The 21,146-nt window shown below is 29.8% G+C and overlaps 4 protein-coding genes and 1 long non-coding RNA gene across 5 annotated transcripts in view; 1 reads left to right on the top strand and 4 right to left on the bottom strand.

Annotated features, from left to right (window-relative positions):
- Positions 1-9,021, bottom strand: part of LOC108558485 (CD151 antigen-like) — an 84,050-nt gene extending 75,029 nt beyond the window's left edge. Inside the window, exon 1 of the mRNA XM_017915400.1 lies at positions 8,447-9,021. The gene's annotated coding sequence lies outside the window, so the exon portion shown is untranslated. The remainder of the gene's footprint in view (positions 1-8,446) is intronic.
- Positions 1-21,146, top strand: part of LOC108558482 (pseudouridine-metabolizing bifunctional protein C1861.05-like) — a 106,032-nt gene that overhangs the window by 81,777 nt on the left and 3,109 nt on the right. The window contains exon 5 of the mRNA XM_017915398.1: positions 12,952-13,360. Within this exon, the coding sequence (XP_017770887.1) occupies positions 12,952-13,360 (409 nt within the window). The remainder of the gene's footprint in view (positions 1-12,951; positions 13,361-21,146) is intronic.
- LOC108558491 lies at positions 14,775-16,051 on the bottom strand. The gene is made up of 2 exons (XR_001890899.1): positions 15,922-16,051; positions 14,775-15,605 (listed from the first exon to the last, which is right to left on the bottom strand). It is a non-coding gene; the product is annotated as an uncharacterized LOC108558491 (long non-coding RNA).
- Positions 16,245-17,332, bottom strand: LOC108558487. The gene is made up of 3 exons (XM_017915404.1): positions 17,144-17,332; positions 16,684-17,088; positions 16,245-16,621 (listed from the first exon to the last, which is right to left on the bottom strand). Exons 1-3 carry the CDS (start codon positions 17,178-17,180, stop codon positions 16,371-16,373), a joined length of 693 nt encoding a protein of 230 aa, XP_017770893.1. The 5' UTR covers positions 17,181-17,332; the 3' UTR covers positions 16,245-16,370.
- On the bottom strand, positions 18,471-19,969 carry LOC108558488. The gene is made up of 3 exons (XM_017915405.1): positions 19,753-19,969; positions 18,894-19,285; positions 18,471-18,838 (listed from the first exon to the last, which is right to left on the bottom strand). Exons 2-3 carry the CDS (start codon positions 19,283-19,285, stop codon positions 18,556-18,558), a joined length of 675 nt encoding a protein of 224 aa, XP_017770894.1. The 5' UTR covers positions 19,753-19,969; the 3' UTR covers positions 18,471-18,555.

Genomic DNA, 21,146 nt, shown 5'->3' with positions numbered 1-21,146 from the left:
AATTTACTGTAAATCCTTTTGTGATGTTCAACACAATATTCGGAACGACATCTTCTTTTAGCATTATTACTTAAGAATTAAATTTCGGTCATCTTAAAATTGTGTGCAATAAATACATTCTTAATATGCATTATTTCAATTCAACAGAGAAAATATATTGCAAGACATTTTCATTAACGTACATTTTGGTATTCGCTTTTAATTAGCTTAGCCATTGTGCAATATAGGCAGGAATTCCGGCAGAAACCGCAGAATCTGCATGAATGGCGAAACAAAAACTATTTCACACTGGTTATACCCGCCAGCGCGAGAGACACTATGCACAAGTATTCGCGAGTGTTCTATGTAAAAGAAAAATGGAAATGGTAGGTGAAAAAGTAAAACAAGCTCGGCATGGCGGCACTGCCGTAATTAGTCTAAAAATAAATGAATTCTCTAGATGCGCCTGCTGATGTACATGCAAAGTAATTAACCATTATAATTTATGAGCAATGCTCTCCGTTCCATTACGCAAAGCACTTGAATAACACAAATATAAGGTCGCATAGATCAGAGTGTGTACATATTTTTTAGACGATATAGAAATCCGAAACTGTTTGCTTGCAATTAAGTTAATATTCAATTAGTGGGAGGGATTCGCTTTTGCTGCAAACCAAATATTATCAACCTTCATATTTAATTTTGCACCTGATATTTCACTTTATTCGGCTTAGAATATAAACGAAATTATATTCAAACAATAAATAACCAGATTAATATATCAGTTAACTCATTATTTTGTATTAACATTTTACTTTTATAGAAATAAAATATCGATAAAACAATTAGAAGAATAGCATTTTAGTAATTATTTTTTTATAAATAAGGCTTATGTTTAACTGTGTCCATATCAGGACTAGCACCAGCAAATAATCCAACCTTGCAAAATGTATAAAACTATCTGCATGCGACAATGCTTCTAAAATAAATATTTAATTTGATAAAAGAAATATTATTACGTCAAATAATTATTAATTGTTGTATATTTTTCTGTACAAAAATACATTTGTTTCAGGCTTTAAACAAATTGTAGAAATACATATTTATATATACACTCATTTGCCTTAGATTGTCGAGAGTGGATGTAGTTGTTCTTTAAAAATTCATATAAACAATTTCCATAAATATGTCTTCTATAAGAACTCATTTATTTGATTTTGATTGTAATGTGATCTTAAATATGATAAACATTTACATTCTACTTTCTTATGCAATGAAATTATCCATTTTACAGTATTATACTTATTCTTGACTCAATCAAGGTATTTTTATGTTGTACTTGTCTTAAATTTTAACATAACCAGAAGAACAAAATAATGTGACAATTTACTGAAGAGTTTTTTTTTTATAAAAAAATATAAACTTAATAATAATCATCTATCAGAAAGTTTCAATGTTTAATTTATAATAAAGCACTAAAGATTGAATTCCGATTTTTTGGATGTTTAGAAAAACAGCAACAGTAATGGGTTCCTTCAAGTCGGACTATGCCGTTTATGTATTGTGTATTGAAGTACTACCATCAAGCTTCCAAACGTACTTCTAAATTCTTAAAGTGAATTCTCCTTTTATACGTCGTCTGCGTAATTCCAGAATATTGGGATATAAATTAGAAATAAACTCAAGCAGAATTTATTGTTCTCCCAATAGCAATAAAAGTTTTACTGTCTTCTAAAAGTCAACCCGACATAAAATGATCGTTGAGTAGTATTGTACGTCATTATTTGCATTCGTTTTGTAACGTTTCATATTATTCTGATGATCAAAACGAATACAACTAGACTAAAAAGCAAATCTAACTGCAATTCAAACATATTTAAAATTTTCAAATTTTATTTTATTTTGTACTCCTAAGAATAATAATAATTTATTGCCCAAACATCGATACATAAGAAGAAGAGAAAAAAAAAGTACAATTTATACATAAATAAATTTTAACATACAATAAAAATATTAAATAAAATTTTATTATAAAGAAATTAAAAAAATTAAACAGTGGTTAAAGTAATGTTTCATATATACAAAAAAAAACGCGGCCATCAGGCCGGACAATCAATATTGGCGGCATCAGAAATGTATTTTCCTAATCATCATATATTTACTAATAGGCTGGCCAAAGGGCTAACGACCGAGGTCTTTCCGCCCTTTGTACTCCTTTTATATCGTGTATCTGAAAACATCATTTCTTAACGAATCGTGGGAACTTAACCTATATTTTGTTCACAGCCAGGCACATTTTATTACAAATCTGCACAAATTGAGTATATTAATATTCTAACAAAACTAATAATTTTGAAAGGGATTAAAGATAAATTTGTAAAAGATATGGACTATTGATATTCCGTATTTTTTATGAATACCTTAATATTATACATTCATATTAAACAACAATATTTATATATTTATCTATATGTATACAATTTTTTGATCGAAGTAAATAATTATTATAAAAGGTGGCGCATTGGATACGCTGGATTTAATTTTGAAATGAATCACAGTAAATTATTTTTTAATTTAGATTTTTTTATTGATTGTAAAGTAGACATATTGACATTAATTATGGAATACGATGTCGACCAAATGGACGCCTCGGCTGTACTGGCATACCATTCTTTTGGTAAAATTTTCGAAAACTTTTTGCTAGGCGTTGACTCAATATCAGAAATAACGCTTTGAATCTCTGTTTTTAGTTTAGGAAAACCCCAGAGGAAAAAATCACGTGACGTTAAGTCGCAAGATCTGGGCGGCCAATTAACGTCAGCATTTCTGAAAATCACGACAAGGAAAATTTGGTCTTAACAAATCGATTATTTCTCTTGCTGTATGGTATGTGGCACCATCCTGTTGAAACCACATTTTCCGACAAAAAAAACTAAATATCATGGCACGATATCGTATTCCATTTACAATTACAGCATTGCTAGACTCAGTCTCAAAAAATAACGGACCAATTACACCTCCAGACCATAATCCGGACCAAACAATGTCTCTTTGTGGGTGAATTTGGTTTTTCATGAACAACTCGAGGCTTTTCATTGTCCCAATTTCGACAATTCTGTTTATTAACAAAACCATCTAAATGAAAATGAGCTCCATCGCAAAAGATGATGTTTTCAAAAAAACGAACTGTTTCCGCAAAACTATAGCCAAATTTTTAATGTGTTTTAACAATAATAATACGTTGTTATTTTGTATAGTGACATATTTTTAATAACCTCAAAAACAGCAAATGACAAATGCCAAACATTGGAGTTGACAACTTAAATACAAAAAAAATGAAGGAAATTTAAATACGGCATATCCGATGGGCCACCCTATATAATGGATACAATGGCTATTATAGCACTGTAAATAAAAATAAACATGGTTGGTTTATGTACTTGAAGAGGAACATTAACATAGCGGGGACGAGTTTTTAACGATTTTGACGGCACCAGACAGAAGGCGGCTCCATGGGGTCTATGATCTCATTGGTCCTAGGTTCGCATCCACCGAATCCAAATTGCCGAAAGGGAACGACTCTGTTTACTCGCATTACTCCCGAAATGCAACCGTACCCCTAAATTGCTAGCGATCGATGAATAACCACATAAATGTAAAAATAAAGCCCTTAACCTAATAAATAAGCGAGCGAGCCAGCCTGTACAAATCGTTGTTTGCATTTCGTCGACGCATTTCGAGAAAAAATAATATCAATACTTATGCACAGTATGTATAAGTATAAGGAAATGAATAATATAGAATGCGGTGAGTGGTAAAGAGAAGTTTGGAACGCTGAGTTTTGATATTTCTAAAAATAGTTCGGTAATCCAATGTCGATCAGAAAATCGTAGTTGAATTAGAAATACATAGGTAATATAAAATGTATATCGATGTATCCGTTCGGCATTGACATAGAAATTTATAACACGAACCGAAAGCATCGGCAAAGCGGCGAAAAAAAAATAGGGAAACCGAACGGACGAAATAGGATTCGTGCGATTCCCCGGAATCTTTTGGCAAAAAAAGTAATTGGTAAAACACGCCGCAGCCTTAATTAATTCGTATTTAGAAATAGTTGTATATTGCATCATTCGGGAAGCTATTTTTAAATGCGGCATTTCATTTCCAGCCAATGGATACCACTTTTAAATAGGATGGGTGTAGGAAACACCTAAGCTAATTCCAGAAATATATCTGTGCGATGCGTGCCGAAGAAGGAACCAACAAAAGGAGAAAAGCGAATAAAAGAGCGATTCCGTTCAACAATGTATATCCACTAAACATCCGATATTTGGTTTAAACAAAGTTCAAAAGGATCGATCGATCAATCTGCCTATGTAAATCGTAACATTTCTAATATTTAATTCGAAATTGAGACAGTGGCCTATGATTTATGACGTGCTATGCGGTACGCCTTCCATTCTTTAGGCCTTTCATCTTACAAATATTTACCGACAATATTCTATAAAAAGAACTCACTTTCTGTGGTGTGGTCATCCACTCGCACTTGACTTGACTTGACATTCGTCAAAATAAATATTTTCCTTGCTTGCAAAATCTTGGAATTGCATCCAAAACAACTTGAAGAAGTATAAATAATTTATTTATTTGTTTATTTACGGCTGCGTATGTATTTTTCGCTTTCGAAAATTGAGTTTAAAAAACGCGTGAAAATAAAATAAAACCGCTTTCAACGCAAACCACTCAATTTCGATAATTGGCACCTGTCAAAACATTGCCGAAAGACGCAATAATTATAGACATAATTAAGTGCTTATTTTAAAATATTCAAGATTTATTTTTACTTGTAATTAAAGTATAATGTCAATAATCAATACGGAATACAATGTAATACCACTACTATGCAAATATTATTTCAAACAGGTTCTTTTATTCGATATTTAAGGCTACAATTTAATCGACTATGTATGTAAATTTTTGAAATTACTATACTAGAATTTCAATGAAATCTACATACATTATGTATAAGATGATTACATTTCATATCGTAAGCAAAATTGTGTTTGTATAACATCCAATAAGAATAGTGTTTAGAATGTAGGTCACATTTTAGATATAATACCACACCAAGAAGCTTCACTTCATATTTCTAAATCTTAATTATTAATATATCACTTTATTATATTATCACAATATTTATTAACAGAACTTCTGTGTATTATAAACATATACCGTATGATCCTATAGATGTAAAAAAAAAACATAGTTTGCAATTAATATTTCGTATATAACACTAAAACATACTTTTATAATAATAATAATTATTATTATGGGCCTATGGTCAATATCCCTTTTATTTTGTAATTTATTGCTGCAATAAATATTATTAACATTATTATTATAATAATAAAATAATGACAGGAATTAAGTTTCAAGTGAGTTTATAATTATTGGGATTAGTTCTTCAATAACTTAAAATAATAATTAAAATATTTCTTATCAAGTAGCCATTATGAATCAAAATATAATTATTCATCTTTTAGAATGTCCTGGTACTGTGCAAATCTTCTATAGTCGTTTTAATTTAAATAAATGTATTTCTGAAGCAAGTAAATATTTTGTTTAATTTTTAGCGTAGTGTCCTATACGTAAGTTGTTTTATAAATTTATATTTGAATTAAGTCAATGCTATATTTCTATTGAATAAAAAAATGTTATGCTGGATTTATAACAAGAAATTGCACCATTAAAAAAAATGTACGTATTACTGTTTTACCCTTATGGTACATACCTTTTTTGAGAACTGTTGTAATACAAAAATGTTCCCTCGCATCTTCTATTCCGTTAAACCCGACAATTACTTTGCTCCTCTTGAGCGTTATTTTCCTCTATTTCATGTATTCTCTTCCTTTTACGTAAGTAAATTACGTTTTAAACTCACGCACTCACGCATTCAGAGAGACAACCACCCGCACCTGTCCACACGCACAAAAAGATTTCATGCGGAATCCTGCATGAATCCGCGCTCCGCTGTAATTTTCTGATGCTTACACGATGGAGACGCGACGAGAACTGAAACTACCCGAACGCATCCATCAATGAATTACATTTTTTTTTCTTTCTTTTTAAACTTCTAAAGTTTCGTAAATAATAGAACCGTATTAGTAACATAAATCTCCTTGGATTGTATAAACGTATTAATTTGCAAATAAAAAATTGTTTTATACATCCGCTAAATGTTAATAGCATTAAGGTAATGAACGAAATAAAGCTATTTTCCGTTGCGTGTAAATTGTTAATTTATACTATTTTTAGAAAGAATAATTGTATTTAGGCTCTGCTCCCACGTATTCACGAATATCAATACCAAATTATAAAACTACCACATAGCAAAACTATTATTTATATATTACAAGTTCCACAGATTCATGCAAATTTATTATTGTCTATTATAAAATTGTAGTTACCCGGCGCATTCGCCTTCAATGCAATTCATTGTATATACTACATAGTACGGTGATTTTCAATACACTAGAATATCATGAGAGGATGTTGAGTATGCCGCAAAAATTTGTACATGTCAAAATTAAAACATCACGATAATTTAAGTGGTCCGCAGAAGTTTAACTTAAGTCTCAAGTGTGCCTCGAGACAAAAAAAAAATTAAAGAACACTGATCTATCAGATTATTTTGATCACAATTGAGATACATCAGCCAATTTATCCATTTAAATTATTTCAAATCTTCAATATTATATTATATTATATATAATGAGTATTGACATTGCTTAACTTTCGTAAAATACACACCATTATATAATTATTATAAGAAAATAATATTTAAACTACATTCATTCTCAAAAGCCGGGATTTCGTTTGAACAATTATTTTAATTTTATGTTACATATAAAATATTGCGTTTAATTTGTGTGTTATTTTATATGTGAAACTAAACCTGAACTCAATTTAAATTGAATTGTCTACTAGATAATAACAATTGGCGTTATTAAAATTACACAACGCAAATATATTTGAATCGATCTTTGATGTTTTTATTTATATAAATGTAAATATACATAAAATATGTTTATAGTAGAATAATGTACATGTTTGTATCTGCAACGAAATAATTTACATTAAACTTCTGTAAAATTAATACTGATATGTCTAAATAATATAATTAAATTAGGAATAATTTTGTGCACTATTTTTTTAGAATTTATTTTTATTCTTCTGAATTAAAATTTAGTTTGTTTTGAAACCCGGACTGATCGAAGCGGCACTACGCGAAGTATTTCTGTATAAGAAAAGTGTGTTAGTTATTAATAGATATCCTAACTTTTGAATGTGAATCACTATTGGTTGATTAACAGTCGCATCAATTGATGCGTACACAAAGAATGATATATTTGATGAGTGACATTTACATGAATCATGGATGCTCAACGATAACAGGGAGTATTAGACAAATGATGTATGGAAGGTTATGAGCGAGCGCAAGGAATGTATAATTGTAGGCACATATATGTATTGTTGATGTGGCTGCTGTAGGGTTGTAACAAGAGTTGTCTTGATAACGACTACTTAAAGCAGACAATTTTAAATATATTAGTTTATAAATAATATGTTTGTCTATCAAATTTCAAAAAAAATCAACGCAATGTTGTTTTTAATTCCTGCTATTTAAGGTAATGAATAGAATTACTTTATTATATTTGCAAAAACTTACCTATATTATATAATTAAGTTTTACAACTATTTTTTGTTACTTTATTTAATGTGTAGAAAATTTATTTTATTATACTTATCTATAATGACATACACTAATTATAATTTTTATTTATAAATAACATGTATTATAAATATGTAACAATTGTTGCAATTACCAACTTAAATATATTATTGATTGTTAATATAATAAACCGTTATAATAATAATGTTTATTGTAATAGTTATAACGTATAGAAAAATATACAAAAAATAATTTCAGTACAATTGATTAACCATTTTATATTTTTAAGTTGAATTATACATTTTAATATAAAATAATGATAATAACATAAAATTCTTATAATACAGTTAAATTAAATAAAAAACGAAATACAAATAATTTTGTTATTCATTATGAAATTTATGCGAAACTAAGCAATAAAGCAAACGATATTAAAACTTTATGTTGCTGGTTTTTATAAAATACAGTGAGAGGTGAATGTAAGATGTCTTGATTAAAAAGTTAAGACATTTTTGAGGTTTTAATTAAAATATTTGTTGGCCAGCAGGGTTTATATTTAGTTGCCGGCTGATTTATTAATAAACTTGAAGAAAATATGTATACGTACTCGGGGTATAACGTACAGAAAGTACGGTCGCTTTCACGAATACGCACGTATCCATCATACATACAAACATAGTGAGAAACACGTATTTATGGATTTTCGCTCCCCGTTTTAATTAGTAAATTTACCTTATAAACTTGGTGCCCTTTTGTTCGCCTAAACCAATTGCTATCTGTTCAGCTGGATTTAATGCACATTTCAAATTACAGTGATCCAGAGATTCTTCGCACGCAACAAGATTTACTGCCGGCTTTTCGAGCGCCGCCGCCTCCGCCCGTGCGAAACTTTTAATCTAATGAACGGTTGCCGCTCGCACGCATTATTTTCAACGTATTATTAATATTAATTTCGACTAATAGCTTTTTCGCGCTTTCCTCTTCAGTCTCGGATACTCTGCAGTAATAAATAATGCGTACTTTTTTAGTATTTAAATTCAATCTTCGTTTTCTTCGTTTTGGGGGGATGCAGTTGGAGACGGCAACACTCGCGCACTCCGATCTCGCAACAACCACCTATCTTTCCTCACAGCACAGGCACCACTTTTATCATCCTAATAAATGGAGATCTTTATTCGGTTTTCTCCTGTCTTCGATACAGGCGGCGGCTCTACGGAGGCAGAAAGTCGATGGACTGTGTTTATCTGTCTTTGTCTCTGACTCGACCGACGGCCGTCGCTACACTGAGACCATACTCGCAACGGGGGGCGGTTGGACACAGTTTGGGCCCAACCCCGCCTCCACCAACGACGACGCCGCCGTCGCCTCCGCCGACACGGCCATACATTCACGTACATACCACGCGCACCTAAACCTAGTTCTACCCAGTTTACAGCCGCGCCGGTATATTGAACAATGCGTGCATACCCATTTAATAATCCTAATTAAATTAATAAATATCATTATACAGTCCTCATTAAAATCAAAAATCGATTTTTACTTTAATAATTGAGCCGTTATTTTGCAGTCCATTTTTTTTTAATATTTAATATTTATAATTATACATTGAATGGAGCACGATTTCTTGATAAACTAATCAAAAGAATTTTAATATAATAATATTTATTAGTTACAATGCAACCAAAGAGTTATCGACCTAATTTTACCGCCATAATTTTACTATATAATGTTATGGCAAAAATATTATTTTAAAAAGTGGATCAAGTCCATTTCTAATAATATTAATAGTTAAGAAACAACTTTCTAATTGCAATTTTTACTGATTATTAGGACTTCAGTGCACCCTTTTAGCAGATAGTTGCTAAACATCGTAAACAAGAGTGGTAAAAAATAATAATATTTAAAAAATTTAAAATGGCTGAAGATATGTATTTTTTATTTGGAAAACAAGTAAGACCCATTGTATGATTATAAATATAAAAAGAGATTATCTATATCAATGATTCACAAAGAGGGGGTCGCGAAAAATATTTGGAGGATGTTTGAGAAGAAAGAAGTTTGAGAAACGTTATATCTTACTAAAATTACCAATAAAAATACGGCTCATATGTTGTTATAAAAAGTGGTATAAGTCCATTTAGGACTAAAAGACGATTATTTTCTTTAAAAATTTTAATAATTATTATTATATAATGATTTAACAGTTTTCTATTGTAAAAAACATTACACGAATTGATTAACAATATTTCTTTAATCGATACAAACTTATACGCTTAAATATTAATATATGAAAAATGGACCACTTTTAAAAAATAACTAAATAAATTGAAATCTCTATTCCAATATGTAATGGTACATTTTTATATGTTATAAAAAGAGATTTTTACACTTAAATTAATTCAACTATTCCACTGTATAATATTTAAAAAATATTAGGATTTTTTAAAGATGTGATTAAACCAATGATCAGTATTTCAGTTAAATATGTATTTTATAACTTTCAAAAGGTACTAGCTCCTTACAGACTTCATTCATTCACATGGACAGCGCACCTAACTTTTCTAATATTCTCAGTCTTATCTACAATAAAATGATATTCTAATTAACATACTCTTGGAATTTATTAGGAATTACAAAATTTAAGTGAAACATTATCAACTACTGGGATAAGTAAAATATGAATTGAAAGGAATCAAATTAAAATAGCAAATATTTCTTTTTAGATAGAATATTAATATACTTTTTGTATGAATTCGAGAAAAAAAAACAAATTGAGAATATTAATTAATTAATACATTTTCTTGAGAAAATACCTCATCAATGATATGAATAGAACTATATCTATCATTGCTTACGAGTGATAAAAAAGCATAACATGAATATATCAATAAAAATGAATTGAATACAGAAACTGAACAATGTTCAATTGCCTATGAAAAATTATCAAAGCTCGTTGGCGCAACGCCAAGAAAATATTCCAACCCTATTTATAAATGGATACGGCTGAAGAAGGCATCACCATATTTGGCAGCAGATATCGTAGCAATACTGTTCACACATTTAATGTATGCATCTTTATTATAAAGTCCAGATATATATTATATTGAAATATAGATTTTCCAAATTACAACTAATTTCAGCTGAAAACAGCTGACGGGACGGATATTTTTAATGAATATTGAATACTTACTTTTTATTTCTCAAACTTGTATTTTTTGATGTTTATATCAACAAATAAACCGTTATTTTTTTAATTAATTTACAAATATTGGCGTTAACCAATTAGGGTTTTAACACTATAAACCTGTTAAATTTTATTATGCAAATTCTTTTGATTACTTTATTAAGAAATCTTGCTCCATTGAATGTTTAAGCTATAAAAAGAGGATATCTATAACTTACTAAAATTACCATTAACTATTTTTTTCTTCAAAAGTTGACTTATACCACTTTCAAAAAAACGTCTCCATTTGAACTGTATTCGTGGGCCGGATGATTTTACGTTTATATTTTATAGAAGCATAATTTGATGATTCTGATTCCAAAGACAATTTTAGATTATTGTTTCGAAAACATTAATTATTTGTACTTGATTTGGAGATCAGAAAATAATTTTAATATTATTTACTTAATTATTTAGTTAAAAAATAATAAATTACATTACAACTTATATCCTTATAAGCTTTGTATACTAACGAAAAGATGACTCTCAATGCGCACTATCTAAATTGTGTCCTAATCGACAGATTTCACTTTGGAAAATGTTTATTTATTTCCTGCGTTTATTTATTAAGCTTTGTTATTAAGCTTAATAAATTTAATTTATATACTGAACAATTTTCACTTCATAACATCATATTTTGTTCTACTTCATTGTTGCGTCAAAGAAAATAAAGTATTTAGCAGGGAAACCTACCCCTGTGTTTACATTCCTGTAAAATCGAACATCAAGCGATAGAAAATTTTACAAATTTGCTAAAGATACAAGGTATACACAAACGCATACTGACGATCACTAAGCTTTTTCTATTAACAAAAAGACATTAAATACGCATCCCACCAGAGATGTAAACCACTATCTAAATTATATGTTAATCGACAGATAGCACTTTCTGAAAAGTTTATTTATTAATTTTAATTGTTATTGTGTGGCGATACTCGCCTGTATCACGAAAATCCGATACGAAAAAGTTGGTTCCAACCCAAAATCAACAAAAATGTATTAATGACGATAAACCCAAAAGGGGTAGAAATAGGGCATAAGAGATTTATAACAATAATATTTGATACAAATCTCTTTATAATTAGCGGCTCAATATGTTTACTTGTGGTTAACTGAATAAAAATAGCTCTTTCCAAATTTTATTATTATATTTACCAGACGTTATGGTTCAAAATATTTATTGTACTATATTTTTTTAATTTCAACATTATCCGACATGTTTGAGAATCTTTATTTTTGAAATTTAGTTATTCAGGTCAATAGCTCTTCGTAACAGTTATTTTATAAATTTTATTTTTATTTATTGCATTTAATTGAAAATAGAAAATTCCGAGAAATAGTAATATTAATATTGTCTTGTCTACATTTTTTAGATTGCCCTATTATATACACGACATTATCATTGGAATAGAAGTATCTCTAAATTAAATTTTCAAATGTTCCTCATATTAACAAATATAATTATTTTTTAAACAGATTTAAGAAACCGGATGCGACGCTAAACTTGTAGTGATCGCGAGTCGTCCTACATATTCAGTTTTCTTTCTCTGCCCATCTGACGTAACATTGCCATGGCTACTGTCATATCTTGCATAACGTGTCGCATGCATTGTATTAACCCACCCCGCTTTTCCTTCACAATTCTCTATGACCGTGGATATCCCGAATTTAATTATTCTTTTAATTAAAATCAGATGTACTTAGTTCGCATTTGATATATTCATAACTTGCCTTATTGTATTAAACCAAAACGCATATATTTTAACAAAACAAAGAAGGTAGTCGTTTATGTACTGCGACTATAATTGCAGATATAAAATAATAAGAATTAAACGAAAAAAAAGTAGTTTCACTATTTAGTAATTACAAAATGAAAAGGGAATGACCACTGAGGACAAAAATTAAAGTTTTGCAGTGATCCACAAAATTAAACGGGTCTATTCAATTTAAGCTTTTCTCTGATAGGCAAGAAAAATTCTTATGTGAATATAATTGATGCAATTTTCTTTTGTAGCTCGACGGAAGGGTTCACTACGGCCGTATAACTGAGAATGCTGGCGGAGTCGCAAGAAATATGAGCGAAGCCCTGAATAAGCTAAGAAGCCACAGACCGGTGGCTTTCATTTCCGCCATCGGTGATGATTCGAGTGGAAGTTTAGTAGCACAATCGTTAGGCCCCCACGTTGAGCACCTAGAGAGAGTGCGAGGCTCGAGGACGGCTCAATGCATGGTCGTGCTAGACAGCGACGGCGAATGCAAGTTCCTCGTCGGCGATATGGATGTGCACGCCCGCATCACGCCGGAAATGGTTAATGCGAAGGCCGACCTCATCGCCGATTCCAAGCTAATAGTATTAGACGGTAATCCCAGTCTAGATACTATGGAAACCATTCTGGAATTGGCCCACAAAAATGATATTTCAGGTAAGACACGCTGTTCAAAGAACGTGGAATGTCCCTCTTATTTTAAATAATTTTAAAGAGACATTATGTGCAACCGCACGTTGCACTTATCTTCGCTCATAGGACTCATGCAGTTAATTTACTTGCTTTTGTTACAAATGTCATATACATATACAGTGGAACCTAGCTTAACGAGCATTTCTCTTAAAGAGCAAAATGAATTGTAAGAAAAATTAACGAGCGATATTTCGCATAACGAGTGACGGGGAGAAGAGAAATCTCGGATTGTATGCCTGCTACATCTTTTTCTACAATTGTTTCACTATACGAGTAAAAATCCAAAAAAATTGGAACGGATTATACTAGTTAAGCGAGGTTCCACTGTATATCTTTTATTTTTTTCATAAATATAAATAATAAAAATAAAAAAAAGTAATAATCTTAAGAGTATACTATATCTAAATCAAGCTGTGAAATAATGGTATTCAGTAGCAAGTCATTCTTTAAAATTAAATTTTTAAATGTTGACTTATTATAAAGATTTCCACCGAAGGAATGTACTGATGTGCTTAGAACCTACCTATAAAAATAATACGAGAAAAATAGTTATTAAACATTTATTATATAAATATGAATGGATAAACAAATATAAATATGCTTAATTATAGAAATATAATATACACAATATTTATAAAAAAATAATAGTTAAATATAATTAAATATTTAAAGTTAATTTATTAAAACACGAATTGCTATTACGACATTTTGAATTGCATAAAATCAATGAAGCTTTGCATTTACATTTTGAAAAGCGTACAAGAATTTAAGTGGTTATTGTCCCATAATTTCACGGCCCCCAAAAATTGTTGTCAACAGCTCCCCAACCCCGGTGTTCACAATGTTTTCGTGATCTCAACAAAAGCTTCCTCCCTCTCTCGCAATTTCCCAAACATTTATTTTTTTAAATTAATACCAATAAATTATCTATAATCATTTGCATCTTCATAAACCTATGACAAAAAATGGATTGAATCAAATAAGAATATATATTATTTAGCAGAGATATTTTCTTTATTTCAAATTAATATATATCACCGAATCGAAAATTCGAAGATTATTGTTAAATAATTTTACTCTTGATTATTAGCATTAGAAAACGATTTAAAAAAAAAACAAGGGGGTCGATATAAAAAAAGGTTGTGAACTTATTATATTGAATATAGCTTTCTTTTGACTCTTACTTTTTGTTTTAATTTTTCTACTGTTTGAAATGTTATGCAAGAACCTTTAATTTCTATAACTACATCAATTTTGTATGATCGTGAATGAAGGTGTCCAAATGCTAACGCAGTTTTTAAATTTTCAAATTTTAGTGGCTAATATAAATAAAATATCTGTGCTACGAATCCAAATGTTTTAATTTAATAAAAACCATGGCAATAATTCACATGCCTAAAAAAGTTTCTTTCCGAAATATTAATATATTTCTTATCATTGTTTGATTCTTACGATTTTTTCTGGATCTGACAAACGGATTATAATTAAAGACTGGTGAGATCCAGGAAAAGAACACAAATGTACATAATAATGGGATCATGTTTCTTCCAGTATTTTCAAGGTTCATTTGATACATTTTTTTGCACTATGTTGGTTGGTTTTTAGAAACTACTGTATCTTCTTTTGTGCAATTGCATTGCTTCTATTTTTAAATATGCTGTTATGCTTATATTTTTTACTTAAGTCAAATGCATTTTAATAATGATAATTATATATTAGGGCAGATAAAATATTAAATATAAAGTTGTAGATACTTTTCATTTATGTGTCACATTACTATCACGTTGTCATTAAATACACTTTGAAAAATAAAAATAATAGTATATACAGCATATCTATATTTTCCATTTACGAATTACGATATCGAATTTCCTATACAGAGTACATTAGTTTGTGTCGAACAGACATAGTTTCGCCAGTCTCTGTATTTATACGAAGTGTTCCATAAAACAACTCGATCTGGTGCTTCTAAGAATCTGATGACAACGAAGCGGAGGAACCTAGTGAATTGATATGGTACATTTAAACTATATCGAACATTTGTTATTACTTACGAATTTGCCCATGTATTTCTACGTTAACATGGTTCAATAGATATTGGAAGTTGTATGTTCAGATTGATTATTATGTGATACAATTTCAGTTTTCGCTGAATTGTTTGAACATTGAAATAAGATCTGATTTCCCATCATAAGATGATATATTTAATCTATACAAAAAAATAATTATCTATAAACTTCGATATCAACACCATTGTTGAAAAATATGTGACGAATGTAAAAATATTAAATGAAACAAATCTTAAAAATATTTTATATTTATATGTGTCAAACTCATACTACAGACAAGGCATAGTATTATTGTTGTATACAAAAATAAAGCTTATAATATAATTGGACGGACTATACCTATAAGAATATGTTACTTCATTTCGATTTTCTGAATTGAAATTCCAATAGGTATGATTTGTACAAGAACAATTTCAAGGCACTATCTGTGTGTATATAAAATTATTGAGAACTTACATTTAAATATTTCAATTGTGCATATTGACAATTAAAACAGCATAAACAAATTGGTGCGTATTATAGAAACAAATTATCGCGAATTGATTATCATACTATTCCATTCAATATATTTCATTGAATGTACATTTTATATTTGATAATAAAAAGATGTGACTTTTTAATATCAAATATCCCAATTTAAATTTAATATATATAATTTTTTAATATTAAATATTTTGTTTTTCATATTATAAGATATATATATAATATAATGAGATATTATAATAGTAAATATGATTTGCATAAATCCTTAATTTAGGATTAATGTTAAATTAAGTAATTCCTGCATTATTAATGTATGCTTTAGGAATTAATATAATGACCACCAACAGTTGAATGTTAATTTAGTGTTTTTGAACTTAGAATAGTATGACAATTAGCTTGCAATAAAATATTTGATATAGTTATCACCAATGTGTATGGTGTGGTTGGTGTTGGTGGTGTTGCATCTGCATAATAAGATTCTTGGACTCCCTTCTCAGCTCATAACTTTGTTTAGCTTCCTTCCAAAGAACCATTGCAGCAAACATATGAAAGAAGAATGATAAGATAGCCACACCATAGGACCAGCTCAGATAATTGTAATTGGGATACAATAACCAATCACGGCGAGCATGTGATGTTCCAAAGATTAATACAGCCAAAAACATGAAAATTGCTAAAAAAAATAATAATAAATCAGTATTAAATAATATATTAATAAACTAATCTAAATATTACCTGATAAACTATTGCAAATAAAATCAATTCCAGATAGAATATATTCATAACGAAGGACAAAATTTAAAGGCCATCTGCACAACTGCAATGCTTGCAATACTTGTGCAGTTGCACTCAGCAGGAAAGAAATTGTCACAAAAGCCTGTACGGACATCAACCAAGATGGCACAAGCCACTCTCGGATAACATAATACTCTTGGCTAAAAACATGATGGCATCCAGTGAACAACTTGTCAAACTGGTAGTGTGGATAGCGGAAATTATCAAAGCAATACTCCCATAGACCCATGTTCAGAAATTCGTTTACAGTGTTTTCAAATGATTGGACCCAGTATGGGGAGCAGAAAGCTATGAGCAGCAAAAAGAACGCAATATACGATAATAGGGCGCCATAATAAAGATATCCTACAATTAAACAATTATTATTTCTATTATAATACAATTAATGGATGGTGTTCACCTGAAGCTTTTGGATATTCGTTCTTTTCCACTCCCATTCTGGTTCAGTTGATCGCAGTTTCGTAAAAATATATAATCCTCAACTTTTACCAACCTACTTAATAATCTTAACAAATAAACAACAGGTGAATGAGTAACAATGAAGAATGTCAAACGCATGCAGACACACCTACCAAACACAAGAAGTACCAACTTGTGTCACCCAAAAGATCGTGTCGTTACAGTCGCTACCTAATGCATTTTAAATAACATTTTAATACATTAAAATGGTTTTAATGTAATTACATTTCATAAATTACAAAATGGTGAATTAAAAAATATGCAATGAATTAGGCAACTAAAGAATCGATTAATACTATATAAAAGTGACTACTTCTCTATTACGCTATATTTAAACAAAATCCAATATATTTAACCATGTTAGTTTAATTAAAAGTTATATGATTATTTGGTTAAAAATAAGCATTTAATGCATTTGAATAAAAATTAATTGAAATTATATGAAGTGTCTCATATAAATATAATCTTCGTAAGTTTAAGTTGTGTCAAAGTAATTGCTTCTAGTAATTCATAAATATTACAAGCTAGTTAAAAGCAAAATTAATTGTAAGAAAAATGTCTCGCTTGACGAGCGACGTTTTACATAACGAGTGACGATGAGAAGAAAAGTTCCGGATTTATTCGTCTGTTACATCATTTTTAAAACTTGTTTCCAAACTTGTATTCAGACATGTTATTTGTGTCTTTTGTGCAAAATTTAATAACACTTGCATGTATCCGAATATAAAGCCAAATAATTAAAGAAACCATAGATATGAAAAGCAAAATTATTAAAAACCAAGTTATACATTTTGTTTCCGACAAGGAACGCATTATCGTAATTTACATTAGTTTATATGGGAAAACGTGTTAAACTCGTTAAGCGAGGTTACATATATATTTATATTGATTTAATCTCAATTATAAATATTATTTTATATTAATTTTATTATAATATATTAATTTTATATAAACAAAACATATGAAATATTCTATTAATTAGAAATATATTGAGTCATCGTTACACGTAATCTAAAGTCGAACAACTTACGTCAGCATGTATATATTTCTTTCCCATAATATTGTACTGAAATTAAAGAGATATTGCAAATAATTTTAGCCTTGCCGCTAAAACATTATTATTTACATTCCATTCTTCAAACCTGCGAATGGTAAACTTTATTTTTTATTACGAAAATAGAACACAATATATAGATACTTAAATATACATTATGAAAGTACTTAAGCCACTAAGCTATTAGTCTAAGTATGTATTTAAAAACAAATCCTTTGGTAACAATCAGTTTATTATACAGTAGAATGGACGGAATCGGGATACATGAATAAGTGTGTTTCTGTTGTAATTTTTAAAAATTATGTTTTAGTATCTTCAAACTCGAATCTGCTTTGTGATTCTTTGAAATAATTTTCTTTCCGCCTGTAAATATCCGCGTCGACGAAGAACAGCACAGCAGCGATGATGCATGTAGCGGAGCCGATGCACGCCAGAATGAAGGACCATCCGAAGAAGTTATTGTCGTGTCCGGGCATCCAATTGTTTCGATTTCCCAAACTGGCGAAAATAATGACGGCTATGCTTCCGCAGATGCCACCAACCATGAGAACGCAAGCGATAATTTTAACCAACTCTATAAACCTAAAGTGCATTTTTATTAGAAGTGTACATTGAATACGAGCATTTGAATACAAACCGTTTTTGATCTGGGCGACAGCAAAGGAAATATATTAGGGATAGTATAGTTGAGATGAGAACGGATATAAAGCAGAGGGTGTAGAAGAACTGAGTAGCCTTCATAAAACCGGGAACCAGAAAACCGCGAATCTCATCGTATCCGGATGTGAAGGGGTCGTAGATCCATCTGCATCCGACGAAGAAACGGTGGGCGTTTAGCGAATTCGGAGAGTTAGGATCAGGCAGCGACCGGAAGCAATGGGTCCAGAGACCCAATCTATTTAATCGCGCCCCATTTATCCGCGGATCAGATACCAGCCAACTGGGGGTACTGAATGATACTGCTACCAGTACAAGAGTCACCACGAAAAATCCCAGTCCAACATTTCCAGCCAAAGAACGTTTTTTCATCTGAAAAAATAAAATTTCGATTACTTAAATATTTTTTTCTCTTTAAAATAACATAAGCTAAGCGATTATTTTATTTACATTTCGAAAACTAATTTGGATTCTACCAATTTTATATATATATATATATTGCCATATTAATATCAATTACTTATAACGACCAAGCCAGGTTAAAAAAACAAATTACAAACTTGTTATGTGAGTCGTTGTATTTATGAATGTTTACCATTATTGCGCTTCAGTCGCGATGATGCATCAGAGATTACTCAACATCAATTGCTTTTAATTTCTCATATATTGCCATAATTAAATTCATCGTACCAAATTCCCGTAAAGACATTTACCTCGAGCTTTTATCGCAAGAACTTGTTTTTATTTATCAAGTAGGACAACCAAGCATTTTTCAATTGGCGTTGCCCATTGTTTTGACTGCTTGTGTGTATGGGTGCGCGTGGTGTGAATGCACTCACCTTCTTAGTTTTCTTTTCGATCACAAACTGCAAACGTTCGTGCAGAATTGAGGATGCGATTTCACTAAATGTTTACTTTATTATGGACAATTGTGTGCCATATGAAAAGATTGCACTTTATTACTGAATCTTAGATTTCTATAGACGTGTATTCGTATACCATAAGATCGACCACACCTGCATGTATGACTGTTATGGTCGGAGCTTCAGTACACATTGTACAGGTAGGAAGGGGACGGTCAAGAGGGGGAACCAGTTTCTGTATACTAGAGAGCTGACCAGCCAATGGAAAACGAATTCCACCCACAATGTTCCATGAGCGGACAAAAAGAAAACGATATCAATATTATTCACCAGCTCCAAAATGCGGTAGATTCCTATGTTTCTTAAAAATATAATTTTGTAATTATTGAAATTTGTTATATTTAACTTCTAAACTTGAAAAAATGATTGAGAACAATAGGATTTCATAATGGTTCAAACTATAAACAATCTGAGAAATAATGTACAAAAACATGAAGGAATTTTTATATTCGGTTGGCGCATTTATTAGTCGTTTTTTTAAACAATATTTATTATGAAAAAAGAAAAATAAAAATTTCTACAATAATATTTTTAATGATTCCAGAGCTTAGTCACTATCACCAATTGAGAAGCAGTTATTGAAGTAGTAACTGCTTCCCATTTGCAAATAATATTTTTATTAAAAAAAAGTAAACAAAACAGCACATTTTATTAACAAAATATCTGCCTACAGAAACTTCTGATAAGACTTTCCTTAATATTCTAGCATGGTTTCTAGGAAGAAAATCTACGTATTATAGTTTAAATCCTAGTATCGATTGCAATGACACACAAGCAATCACAAAGTTCGAGGGTCGAATAGTTTTAAAAAATACTATAAAGAATATTTTTCCTGTGAAATAGCTGTTTTATTTTATGATAGACTTAAAAAGAATATAGTTCTTCAATTCGTATATAAATGATAATAATGATATTTATATTAAAATTAGTAAAGTAAAACTTATTGTTTATTTTAGCGGTATAAATAAATACATGAAAGGTACTTTTTCCGATTTTTATTCTCGGAAAATGGGAAATTTAAAAAAGTTAAATTAGAGTGAAAATTCATAAAAAAAGGCAAAGTAATGTTTACGGATTAAACTTGTTTATCGAGGTTCCACTGTATTAAAATAAAATGCAATCAACCCTTTTTCGAAAATAAATAAATTCAAAACTGTGAAAATAAAATAGATTAAACTAATGTAATGATTGTGAACATTGAAATGAAAATAAATAGTGGACTTAATATCCTTTATAAAATTGAAAACATATTTCACTTTGAATTGATTGTTTAGTAAAAATTATGTACACATTAGTAAATAAAATATTGT

Source organism: Nicrophorus vespilloides, unplaced genomic scaffold, assembly GCF_001412225.1.
Source record: "Nicrophorus vespilloides isolate i.1.1-1 unplaced genomic scaffold, Nicve_v1.0, whole genome shotgun sequence".
Lineage (NCBI taxonomy): Eukaryota > Metazoa > Arthropoda > Insecta > Coleoptera > Silphidae > Nicrophorus > Nicrophorus vespilloides.
Note: the sequence above shows the minus strand (reverse complement) of the source record. Positions and strands in the feature narration are given on the sequence as shown.

Coding starts and splice junctions, on each gene's coding strand:
- LOC108558487 (XM_017915404.1), bottom strand. CDS start 17,180: ATGGGAGTGGAAAAGAACGAATATCCAAAAGCTTCAG. Junction 17,089..17,143: donor CGAATATCCAAAAGCTTCAG/GTGAACACCATC, acceptor GTTTAATTGTAG/GATATCTTTATTATGGCGCC. Junction 16,622..16,683: donor TATTTGCAATAGTTTATCAG/GTAATATTTAGA, acceptor TATTTTTTTTAG/CAATTTTCATGTTTTTGGCT.
- LOC108558488 (XM_017915405.1), bottom strand. CDS start 19,285: ATGAAAAAACGTTCTTTGGCTGGAAATGTTGGACTGGGATTTTTCGTG. Junction 18,839..18,893: donor TGTCGCCCAGATCAAAAACG/GTTTGTATTCAA, acceptor AATGCACTTTAG/GTTTATAGAGTTGGTTAAAA.